At 40.7% G+C, this 12,038-nt stretch overlaps 1 protein-coding gene across 4 annotated transcripts in view; it reads right to left on the minus strand.

The window, feature by feature from the left end:
- PGGT1B (protein geranylgeranyltransferase type I subunit beta) overlaps positions 1-12,038 on the minus strand; it is a 70,138-nt gene that overhangs the window by 21,773 nt on the left and 36,327 nt on the right. For all 4 annotated transcript variants that reach the window (XM_077817331.1, XM_077817330.1, XM_077817332.1 and 1 more), the window contains one exon: positions 443-575. In XM_077817331.1, coding sequence (XP_077673457.1) covers positions 443-575 — 133 coding nt within the window. The remainder of the gene's footprint in view (positions 1-442; positions 576-12,038) is intronic.

Consider the following 12,038-nt stretch of genomic DNA (forward strand, 5'->3'; position numbering starts at 1 on the left):
TGAGGGACCTACTGATTGCAACATGGCAACAGAGAGCAACAGAGAACTGAAGTTTGTCTTGCAGTACAGGAGACATGGAATGATGTTTTAACTATGATCTTAGACTTTGGAACAGCCCTGCTCCAAGGCTGTTGCAGTCTAGAAACATGGTTACATGTTATTCTGTCCAGTCTATTCAGGAAGATCAAACCACATGTTAACTGCATCAGGGAGACTACACCGGATCCTCCAAAGTTTGTGCTTTTTACACATTTATAATACTACTGTACCACTCCTCTTTCAACTCAGTATACCAGGAAACACAAAGGACTATATGAAAGGTTATGGCTTATATTTAGTAGTGCTGGTGACTGCTTTAGCCACATGTTGCAGCACGCAGAAAACCTACAGTCTTAAGATTTGAAGAATATCATTTTTTCAAAAAACACTTATAAAAACTCACCATACTTCTTCTTATATATTCTATCGCTTTCTTCAGATCCATGCCTGACCAGTTGTTCAGCATGTAGCAGATACAGGAAGCACAGTATACAAATCTCATGTCATTCTCGCTACCTTCAAGCACAGCACAGAAACTAAAAGAAATACAGATTTCTCTCATTATGCATTGCAAGGGCTATCACATTCTGAACATAAAGACAGGTTTCAGAGTAACAGCCGTGTTAGTCTGTATTCGCAAAAAGAAAAGGAGTACTTGTGGCACCTTAGAGACTAACCAATTTGAGCATAAGCCTTCGTGAGCTACAGCTCACTGCATCCGATGAAGTGAGCTGTAGCTCACGAAAGCTTATGCTCAAATAAATTGGTTAATCTCTAAAGGTGCCACAAGTACTCCTTTTCTTTTTATGAACATAAAAAAACCCCACACCTAGGCTTCTTTATCATATACTTCTCCTCTCAAGAGGAAGTTCCTTAAATATTTCAAACTGTACTCTTCAGAAGGACAATACTATGCCCCTACTTGGAAGGGCAACTAAGTCAACCATGTATTTAAATTTACTGAATATTCTTTTTCGGTGGTGTGTTAACAAGTGAAGTAAGGTGATATGAACCATTGACATTTAGTGGCTCAGGCAATTTTATCTAGACTGTGTCAGGGTATATGTATTAATATTTTAGTATCTGCATTCTTCGCTCTGTTATATTCCACTGTTACTGATGAGTTACCATCGTTACACCCCCCATTTCTCTTTGCATCTTAATTCCTCCCTAGCAATCTTGGTGCTCATTTTGGTAAGGCATGGCCCTGGTTATTTAACTCCTTTTTAATTACATCATGGAACAGATTCCAAGAATGAACATATTTAATTGGTATTAGGACTGTATATATTGTGGTGTTGTTGTCATTCATGTTCCAGTGTTCTTGTTTTTATTAAATTTTTCATTAGTCTTTTTACAATCTGAGAATATTTTAAGACTATTAGTTAGCTTGCCCTGATCAGGCTCTAGCCTTGGATTTTGTGCTTTCACAACCTCAAAAAACCTCAAAACAAGATTATTGCAATGCTTTGTTTGCATTGGGCCATACTACAAAAGGACTGTGTCCAGCTGAGGTGCAAATCAACGTCTGCATGCACACTGGGCTATTCACGTGCCTAACAAATGCACACTTGCAATTTCTTGACACAAACGTCCGAGAATTTGGTCCATTAAATATCAGTCAGTTGCTCTAGATAATAGGTCCAATTCTGGAAATATCACATACTGTTGCATACACCCCCTTAAATTTGGAATTTTCAGTTTATGAAAGAAATTTAGCGTTGTGTTCTAATAATTTTGAGTTCTTGAAAATGGTTTAACTTTGTAGAGCCCTATCATGTGATAGCCATGCAAGTCTCACCTGACTCGTAAGTTAAAAATAAATTAAGCCAACACTTCTATTTTAATTAGCACTGCTGTCTCAGTTTAATAATGAAATGGATCATAATCCCTTCAGAAATAACACCATTACACCCTACTCTTCATTATATGCTCTAAGATGTTATCTGTTAAAAATTTAACTACCCACATAGAACGTGTGACCTAAAACAAGGACTTTTCATTAGCTATAAACCCAACCTAAATTGCTATACATTTTTTAACTTAATTTTTTCTAAGTCAAGGGATCCATGTTTTACAAATGTCTATCAGATGTGTGGATCTGAGGCATTTATAATAGCAGTGCAATTTATTTTAATAAGTAAAATGTAGGCTAATTAATGTCTTTACGCTAACAGCCCATTATTCTGTCAATCCAATTTCCTTACTAAGAGAGGGATAAGAACTAGAATTTTATCCGTAGACTATTAAAATGGGCAATAAGCATTTACATAATCCTGATCTATCCATGTTATGCACACACACACCCAAAGTTGAATTGTGTAAAACAGTTAATTCGAGAGGGTAGATGTATAATATTCACCGCTGAGCAGCAATTATTCACACAGTTTAGTATAGATAGGGCTTTACAAATGACTAAGTACTTAGAAACTGGATTTTAATACTATGAATGGGAATCATAACAGCACAACCAGTTAGAACCTACCAGTTTCTAACAAATTACATGCATCTCTCTTGTTATTGTACACTTTTTAAAGACCATTCAGGTTAAGTTTTCATTTCTAATGCTGATTTTACAGAGAAATTTGGTAGTTGAGCTGAATGTTAAGTTTTAATCCCTCTGCATTAGACCAGCTCTACTTCCCTTAAGGAGCTGCTATATTTAATGGTTCCAACTCCAAAGAACCGGGAGTGTCAGTTAGGCAATATGTTATTTGCCTCTTACTATAATTTTATAGCCGTCACCTTCAGCCCCCAACTAAAACCTCTCCAACGCATTATCAAGGATCTACAACCTATCCTGAAGGACGACCCATCACTCTCACAGATCTTGGGAGACAGGCCAGTCCTTGCCTACAGACAGCCCCCCAACCTGAACAAATACTCACCAGCAATCACATACCACACAACAGAACCACTAACCCAGGAACCTATCCTTGCAACAAAGCCCGTTGCCAACTGTATCCACATATCTATTCAGGGGACACCATCACAGGGCCTAATAATATCAGCCACACTATCAGAGGCTCGTTCACCTGCACATCTACAAATGTGATATATGCCATCATGTGCAAGCAATGCCCCTCTGCCATGTACATTGGTCAAACTGGACAGTCTCTACGTAAAAGAATAAATGGACACAAATCAGATGTCAAGAATTATAACATTCATAAACCAGTCAGAGAACACTTCAATCTCTCTGGTCACGTGATTACAGACAGGAAAGTTGTGATATTACAACAGAAAAACTTCAAAACCAGACTCTGGCAAGAGACTGCTGAATTGGAATTCATTTGCAAATTGGATACAATTAACTTAGGCTTGAATAGAGACTGGGAGTGGCTAAGTCGTTATGCAAGGTAACCTATTTCCCCTTAAAAAGGAGTACTTGTGGCACCTTAGAGACTAACCAATTTATTTGAGCATAAGCTTTCGTGAGCTACAGCTCTCTTCATCGGATGCATACTGTGGAAACTGCAGAAGACATATACACAGAGACCATGAAACAATACCTACTCCCACCACACTCTCCTGCTGGTAATAGCCCATCCAAAGTGACCACTCTCCTTACAATGTGTATGATAATCAAGGTGGGCCATTTCCAGCATAAATCCAAGTTTAACCAGAACGTCGGGGGGGGTGGGGGGCAGAGAGTAGGAAAAAACAAGGGGAAATAGGCTACCTTGCATAATGACTTAGCCACTCCCAGTCTCTATTTAAGCCTAAATTAATAGTATCCAATTTGCAAATGAATTCCAATTCAGCAGTTTCTCGCTGGAGTCTGGATTTGAAGTTTTTTTGTTGTAAGATACTGACCTTCATATCTGTAATTGCATGACCAGAGAGATTGAAGTGTTCTCCGACTGGTTTATGAATGTTATAATTCTTGACATCTGATTTGTGTCCATTTATTCTTTTACGTAGAGACTGTCCAGTTTGACCAATGTACATGGCAGAGGGGCATTGCTGGCACATGATGGCATATATCACATTGGTGGATGTGCAGGTGAACGAGCCTCTGATAGTGTGGCTGATGTTATTAGGCCCTGTGATGGGGTCCCCTGAATAGATATGTGGGCCCAGTTGGCAACGGGCTTTGTTGCAAGGATAGGTTCCTGGGTTAGTGGTTCTGTTGTGTGGTATGTGGTTGTTGGTGAGTATTAGCTTCAGGTTGGGGGGCTGTCTGTAGGCAAGGACTGGCCTGTCTCCCAAGATTTGTGAGAGTGTTGGGTCATCCTTCAGGATAGGTTGTAGATCCTTAATAATGCGTTGGAGGGGTTTTAGTTGGGGGCTGAAGGTGATGGCTAGTGGCGTTCTGTTATTTTCTTTGTTAGGCCTGTCCTGTAGTAGGTGACTTCTGGGAACTCTTCTGGCGCTGTCAATCTGTTTCTTCACTTCAGCAGGTGGGTACTGTAGTTGTAAGAATGCTTGATAGAGATCTTGTAGGTGTTTGTCTCTGTCCGAGGGATTGGAGCAAATGCGGTTGTATCGCAGAGCTTGGCTGTAGACGATGGATCGTGTGGTGTGGTCAGGGTGAAAGCTGGAGGCATGTAGGTAGGAATAGCGGTCAGAAGGTTTCCAGTAGAGGGTGGTGTTTATGTGACCATCACTTATTAACACTGTAGTGTCCAGGAAGTGGATCTCTTGTGTGGACTGGACCAGGCTGAGGTTGATGGTGGGATGGAAAGTGTTGAAATCATGGTGGAATTCCTCAAGGGCTTCTTTTCCATGGGTCCAGATGATGAAGATGTCATCAATATAGCGCAAGTAGAGTAGGGGCGTTAGGGGACGAGAGTTGAGGAAGCGTTGTTCTAAATCAGCCATAAAAATGTTGGCATACTGTGGGGCCATGCGGGTACCAATAGCAGTGCCGTTGATCTGAAGATATACATTGTCCCCAAATGTAAAATAGTTATGGGTAAGGACAAAGTCACAAAGTTCAGCCACCAGGTTAGCCATGACATTATCGGGGATAGTTTTCTTGACGTCTTGTAGTCCATCTTTGTGTGGAATGTTGGTGTAGAGGGCTTCTACATCCATAGTGGCCAGGATGGTGTTATCAGGAAGATCACCGATGGACTGTAGTTTCCTCAGGAAGTCAGTGGTGTCTCGAAGGTAGCTGAGAGTGCTGGTAGCGTAGGGGCTGAGGAGGGAGTCTACATAGCCAGACAATCCTGCTGTCAGGGTGGCAATGCCTGAGACGATGGGGACCCCAGGATTTCCAGGTTTATGGATCGTGGGTAGTAGATAGAATATCCCAGGTCAGGGTTCCAGGGGTGTGTCTGTGCGGATTTGATCTTGTGCTTTTTCAGGAAGTTTCTTGAGCAAATGCTGTAGTTGCTTTTGGTAACTCTCAGTGGGATCATAGGGTAATGGCTTGTAGAAAGTGGTGTTGGAGAGCTGACGAGCAGCTTCTTGTTCATATTCCGACCTATTCATGATGACAACAGCACCTCCTTTGTCAGCCTCTTTGATTATGATGTCAGAGTTGTTTCTGAGGCTGTGGATGGCATTGTGTTCTGCATGGCTGAGGTTATGGGGCAAGTGATGCTGCTTTTCCACAATTTCAGCCCGTGCACGTCGGCAGAAGCACTCTATGTAGAAGTCCAGTCTGCTGTTTCAACCTTCAGGAGGAGTCCACCTAGAATCCTTCTTTTTGTAATGTTGGTAGGGAGGCCTCTGTGGATTAGTATGTTGTTCAGAGGTATTTTGGAAATATTCCTTGAGTTGGAGACATCGAAAATAGGATTCTAAGTCACCACAGAACTGTATCATGTTCGTGGGGTTGGAGGGGCAGAAGGAGAGGCCCCGAGATAGGACAGCTTCTTCTGCTGGGCTGAGAGTATAGTTGGATAGGTTAACAATATTGCTGGGTGGGTTGAGGGAACCATTGCTGTGGCCCCTTGTAGCATGTAGTAGTTTAGAAAGTTTAGTGTCCTTTTTCTTTTGTAGAGAAGCAAAGTGTGCATTGTAAATGGCTTGTCTAGTTTTAGTAAATTCCAGCCACGAGGTAGTTTGTGTGGAAGGTTGTTTTTTTATGAGAGTATCCATTTTTGAGAGCTCATTCTTAATCTTTCCCTTTTTGCTGTAGAGGATGTTGATCAGGTGACTCCGCAGTTTCTTTCAGAGCGTGTGGCACAAGCTGTCAGCATAGTCTGTGTGGTATGTAGATTGTAATGGATTTTTTACCTTCAGTCCTTTTGGTAGGATGTCCATCTGTTTGCATTTGGAAAGGAAGATGTCTGTCTGTATCTGTACAAGTTTTTTCATGCAGTTGATAGATTTCCACTCCATACGGCTAAATGCAGTGTCTTGCATAATGACAGGTTTCAGAGTAACAGCCGTGTTACTCTGTATTCGCAAAAAGAAAAGGAGTACTTGTGGCACCTTAGAGACTAACCAATTTATTTGAGCATAAGCTTTCGTGAGCTACAGCTCACTTCATCGGATGCATACTGTGGAAACTGCAGAAGACATTATATATACAGAGACCATGAAACAATACCTCCTCCCACCCCACTCTCCTGCTGGTAATAGCTTATCTAAAGTGATCACTCTCCTTACAATGTGTATGATAATCAAGTTGGGCCATTTCCAGCACAAATCCAGGTTCTCTCACCCTCCGCCCCCCTACACACAAACTCACTCTCCTGCTGGTAATAGCCCATCCAAAGTGACCACTCTCTTTCAATGTGTATGATAATCAAGGTGGGCCATTTCCAGCACAAATCCAGCTTTTCTCACCCCCCCCCCCCCAAAACCACACACACAAACTCACTCTCCTGCTGGTAATAGCTTATCCAAAGTGATTTTTTGCGAATACAGACTAACATGGCTGTTGGGGAAATAGGTTTCAGAGTAACAGCCGTGTTAGTCTGTATTCGCAAAAAATCACTTTGGATAAGCTATTACCAGCAGGAGAGTGAGTTTGTGTGTGTGGTTTTTGGAGGGGGGGCGGGTGGGTGGGTGAGAAAAGCTGGATTTGTGCTGGAAATGGCCCACCTTGATTATCATACACATTGTAAGGAGAGTGATCACTTTAGATAAGCTATTACCAGCAGGAGAGTGGGGTGGGGGGAGAGAAAACCTTTTGAAGTGATAAACACCCATTTTTTTCATGGTCTGTGTGTATATAAAAAATCCTCACTGCATTTTCCACTTTATGCATCCGATGAAGTGAGCTGTAGCTCACGAAAGCTTATGCTCAAATAAATTGGTTAGTCTCTAAGGTGCCACAAGTACTCCTTTTCTTTTTGCGAATACAGACTAACTGGCTGATACTCTGAAACATAGTATAGATAGGCTCCTTTGGCTAGTATTCAACTGTCAAACTGGGGCAATTCTCTCCTCCAAAACTGATCAGATAGGAAACATTCTCTCTTAATTGCCAAGTGATTTAAAGGTCATTTGCTAACTTCCCTTACAGTCAGGTTTGCTGCAGTAACTAATGCAAAAACCATGGACAAACAGAGGATTCAGAAATGGAAGGGATGTTTTTACAGTTAAGATCCCTGGGCAGTTCGTTCATGAAGGAACATACTCTCTTCAAAGAATGACAGCAGGACCTCTAGCGAAGTGTTAAACACAAATTTCTACAAGGTCTAACGATGGATTCACAGACAGAATGTAATAAAAATCACAGACCAGACCTCTACATGTAACCAGATCTGTGGTTTTTTTCTATATAGTCTTCTACCCAACATTTCCTTGTGCACCCCCCAAGCCTTTCTATTCTGGCTTAAATTTAAAAAAAACGTTTTTAGATAACCAGGTTTCAGAGTAGCAGTCGCGTTAGTCTGTATTCGTAAAAAGAAAAGGGAGTACTTGTGGCACCTTAGAGGCTAACCAATTTATTTGAGCATAAGCTTTCGTGAGCTAAAGCTCACTTCATCGGATTCATGTAGCTATAGCTACATCAGCTGCATGGAGCTGTAGCTCAGGAAAGCTTATGCTCAGATAAATTGGTTAGTCTCTAAGGTGCCACAAGTACTCCTTTTCTTTTTAGATAAACAATTAGTTTAACATATTAAATAACATATTAACATGGATTATTAAGTCAGTCTTAAAGCAGAATGGGGGCTACCTTAAAGACAGAGTGAGCTTTCCTATTACCTCTTACATTTCTTCAATTAGTATCATACTTAACTAAGACTGTATTGAATTTCAAATACATTTTAGAGTTATTTCACCATGTGAGCTTTCAGTAAGCTATCCTGACTGAATCTGGAACAAAAAACTCAGGCTCATGAAGACCTACCAACATTATGATGTCTTCAGAAAAAAAATCTAAAGCGTTCTTCTGGTTTGTAGAAGAAAACAGCTTAAGTTTCATGTACTAATGTAGCACAATACTTGGATTTTTGCTTTATCTTTAAAAGTTGGGTCAAGAACTCCCAAATATCTGTCATAAAAAAAAGGCTCAGAAGAGAGTGTTCTGTTTTCATAAACAAATTGTTGGCTTCATTCAATCTTACAATTTCTGGGGGTCACAGTCTTTTTGGCTGATATATATTACTGTGGATCAACACAACTGGATCCACAGAGAGGGAATTCAGTTAATGCCTTGCATTAATTTTTAGAATTTAGCAGCTTGGGAGTGCTGGACAGAAACTGAAGGTTATGCTTTCTGTAACAGGATTAATTTTTTCTGCTCCATCTTTTCTGGAAGCAGGGGGAAAAAAAAAGCTAGTGATTGGTTGACTTAACAGTGCCTAAGTATGGTTAGTTCTCCAGACAACCTAACAAATTATTTAAGAGCCTGAGAGCCCCACATACAGTTCAAAAATCTCAGTCTGTTGAAGAGTTTTATTAGAAAAACTTGAGTTTGTACACTGGGTCTCTTTGCGGATGATACTAAACTGGGAGGAGTGGTAGATACACTGGAGGGCAGGGATAGGATACAGAGGGATCTAGACAAATTGGAGGATTGGGCCAAAAGAAATCTGATGAGGTTCAATAAGGATAAGTGCAGGGTCCTGCACTTAGGACGGAAGAACCCAATGCACAGCTACAGACTAGGGACCAAATGGCTAGGCAGCAGTTCTGCGGAAAAGGACCTAGGGGTGACAGTGGACGAGAAGCTGGATATGAGTCAGCAGTGTGCCCTTGTTGCCAAGAAGGCCAATGGCATTTTGGGATGTGTAAGTAGGGGCATAGCGAGCAGATCGAGGGATGTGATTGTCCCCCTCTATTCGACATTGGTGAGGCCTCATCTGGAGTACTGTGTCCAGTTTTGGGCCCCATACTACAAGAAGGATGTGGATAAATTGGAGAGAGTCTAGCGAAGGGCAACAAAAATGATTAGGGGTCTGGAACACATGAGTTATGAGGAGAGGCTGAGGGAACTGGGATTGTTTAGTCTGCAGAAGAGAAGAATGAGGGGGGATTTGATAGCTGCTTTCAACTACCTGAGAGGTGGTTTCAGAGAGGATGGTTCTAGACTATTCTCAGTGGTAGAAGAGGACAGGACAAGCAGTAATGGTCTCAAGTTGCAGTGGGGGAGGTTTAGGTTGGATATTAGGAAAAACTTTTTCACTAGGAGGGTGGTGAAACACTGGAATGCGTTACCTAGGGAGGTGGTAGAATCTCCTTCCTTAGAAGTTTTTAAGGTCAGGCTTGACAAAGCCCTGGCTGGGATGATTTAATTGGGGATTGGTCCTGCTTTGAGCAGGGGGTTGGACTAGATGACCTCCTGAGGTCCCTTCCAACCCTGATATTCTATGATTCTTGCCTCTCTCGTCTAATTACAAAGAAAAGAGATCACTAACACACATTAATTATGCTTTTTACTGTCTTTAAAATCAATCACTTAAAAACCTACCATAACAATTTATCATGCAAAGAAGGAATCAATCTACATTCCCACTAAAGACCAACTGGAAATCACAAAACATAGAACAAATACAAACAAACAGTCTTAACTTGAACTATTCTTAACTCAAAAATAGACAGTTTAAAATATAGTGCTTACTTTAAAAACAAGTTTTACACAGATATGCAGTGCTTTCTAATAGGAAAGCCAATATTTTCAGTCCAGCAGTGTGTAGGACTTATGTTCTCAGCTAGAAAATATCACTGAAACAGCAGCAACCACTAAGGGTTTCAGAGTAGTAGCCGTGTTAGTCTGTATTCGCAAAAAGAAAAGGAGTAATTGTGGCACCTTAGAGACTAACCAATTTATTTGAGCATGTAGCTCACAAAAGCTTATGCTCAAATAAATTGGTTAGTCTCTAAGGTGCCACAAGTACTCCTTTTCTTTTCACTAAGGGTTTGTTTACACACAAAAAGTTGCACAGCTTTAATTACATCAGTGTAATTTAAAGCAGTACAATCCCCTTAGCTTAGATGAAGTTATATTGCTACAGAGGTGTTTTATCAATGTAGTGATTCCTGTACAGGAAGGGGAAATAAGATAAATATCAGTGTCCAGGTGCCTTATACTTATAATGGTCCACACTAGGGCTGTGCTGGTTAACTATTTCTATTTAAAAAAAAAAAAAAAATCACAACACTAACTGAACAGGTTTTGAACCAGTACAAGAACTGTTTGCAGATCAGTCTTGAGACAACAACCCCACTGGATGGGTGATGTTGAAACACTGTTTTTAGTACTGAAACAAATATTGCTTTAAAAAAAATCAAAAAGGTGTTTTTAGAAAAATGCACACATACCCTTTTTTATATCATATACACACTTAATATAGTAACTAAGCTACAGCATTCTGATTTATAACTAGAGTCATTTTGACGGGAAGCTATTAGGTAAGGAAGTCTGATTTCATTAAAAACGAAAGTCTGATTTACTCTGCTATATTCATGTTGATGTTCCTCATTCAGACGCGACAACTAGCTGATTACACATAATTCTGTACTAAGCTGCAACTTTGGGTTACACTTACTGCAGCAGAATAGGTCTTTAACTGTCTTATGTTTTAAAATAAAAACTACCTGCGGGGTTTTTTTTTAAAACAGACACGCACAAAGATTTTGGTCCCAATGACATCTGTATCCTTCTAAAAAGGATATGACACCAGGGCATAAAGCCAGCAGTAGAGGCTGCAAATTGGATCAAAGGTGCCTAGCATGGATAGAGCTCTGAATAACTGGCATTAGCACCCAGATAAGCATATTTCCTAAGGACATTTCAATCTTTTGACATTTGACTTCAGAATTAGCTACCACTGAAGAAGACACATTCCATCTCTAGAGACTGTAAGGTATTCTGAAGAGACTGTGCAGAAAGTCAAACTTTGCTGTAGCATAGTACTGCACATATTGCACTTCTGTGATCTTTTTCCTAGCAAGCCCTAGTGTTTCCAGCACCACAGAGAGATTCCCATGCTCCACATGCCACTCGCTCACTGTGTTGGAGGCAGACTGAAAAAGTTTATACTGCTTGGAGGAAATGAGTATGGAGAAATAAAGATTTGTTTTTTTCCCCCCCAGCCTGACCAATTGCCTTTCACTGACTACAAGCAGAATCACTCAGTATCTATTATTGGATCTGAGGAATACAATAATGCTAGTTTATGCAGTAGAGTTCATCTTTATTGACTGCAGAAAAAGAATCCAGATATGGTAGGGATCCCTAGTATCCTCTTTCTCCACCCAATTATACCCCTGAATCTCAACTTCTAACTTTTCATCCGCTCTTAAGTCAGCCAGAAGTAGTCATCAGACCTAAGCAAATCTCTCTTCCCAGAAGGCATAGAAAGCTGCTTTGACAGTGCTCCACAGAGTTATACAACCAGAGAATGTGAGGGTGTGTCAGAGTTCACTTCAGCTCTCCTGAAAGGCACCACTACCATCATGTTACCAGGCCAGCCAGTAACTTTCCAATAGTGAATGTGCACTGGGCTAAGAAATCAATCTCAAGACTCCAACAGACTACCTGGTAACTTGCCTATCTTCTAGTTTTCACACCAGCCACAGCAAACAAACTTCTGGAAGGTTGAGAAGACATAACAGATATGTTATGCGGGTGAAGTGTATATTTTGTT

The sequence above is a fragment of the Eretmochelys imbricata genome, chromosome 5 (genome assembly GCF_965152235.1).
Source record: "Eretmochelys imbricata isolate rEreImb1 chromosome 5, rEreImb1.hap1, whole genome shotgun sequence".
Lineage (NCBI taxonomy): Eukaryota > Metazoa > Chordata > Testudines > Cheloniidae > Eretmochelys > Eretmochelys imbricata.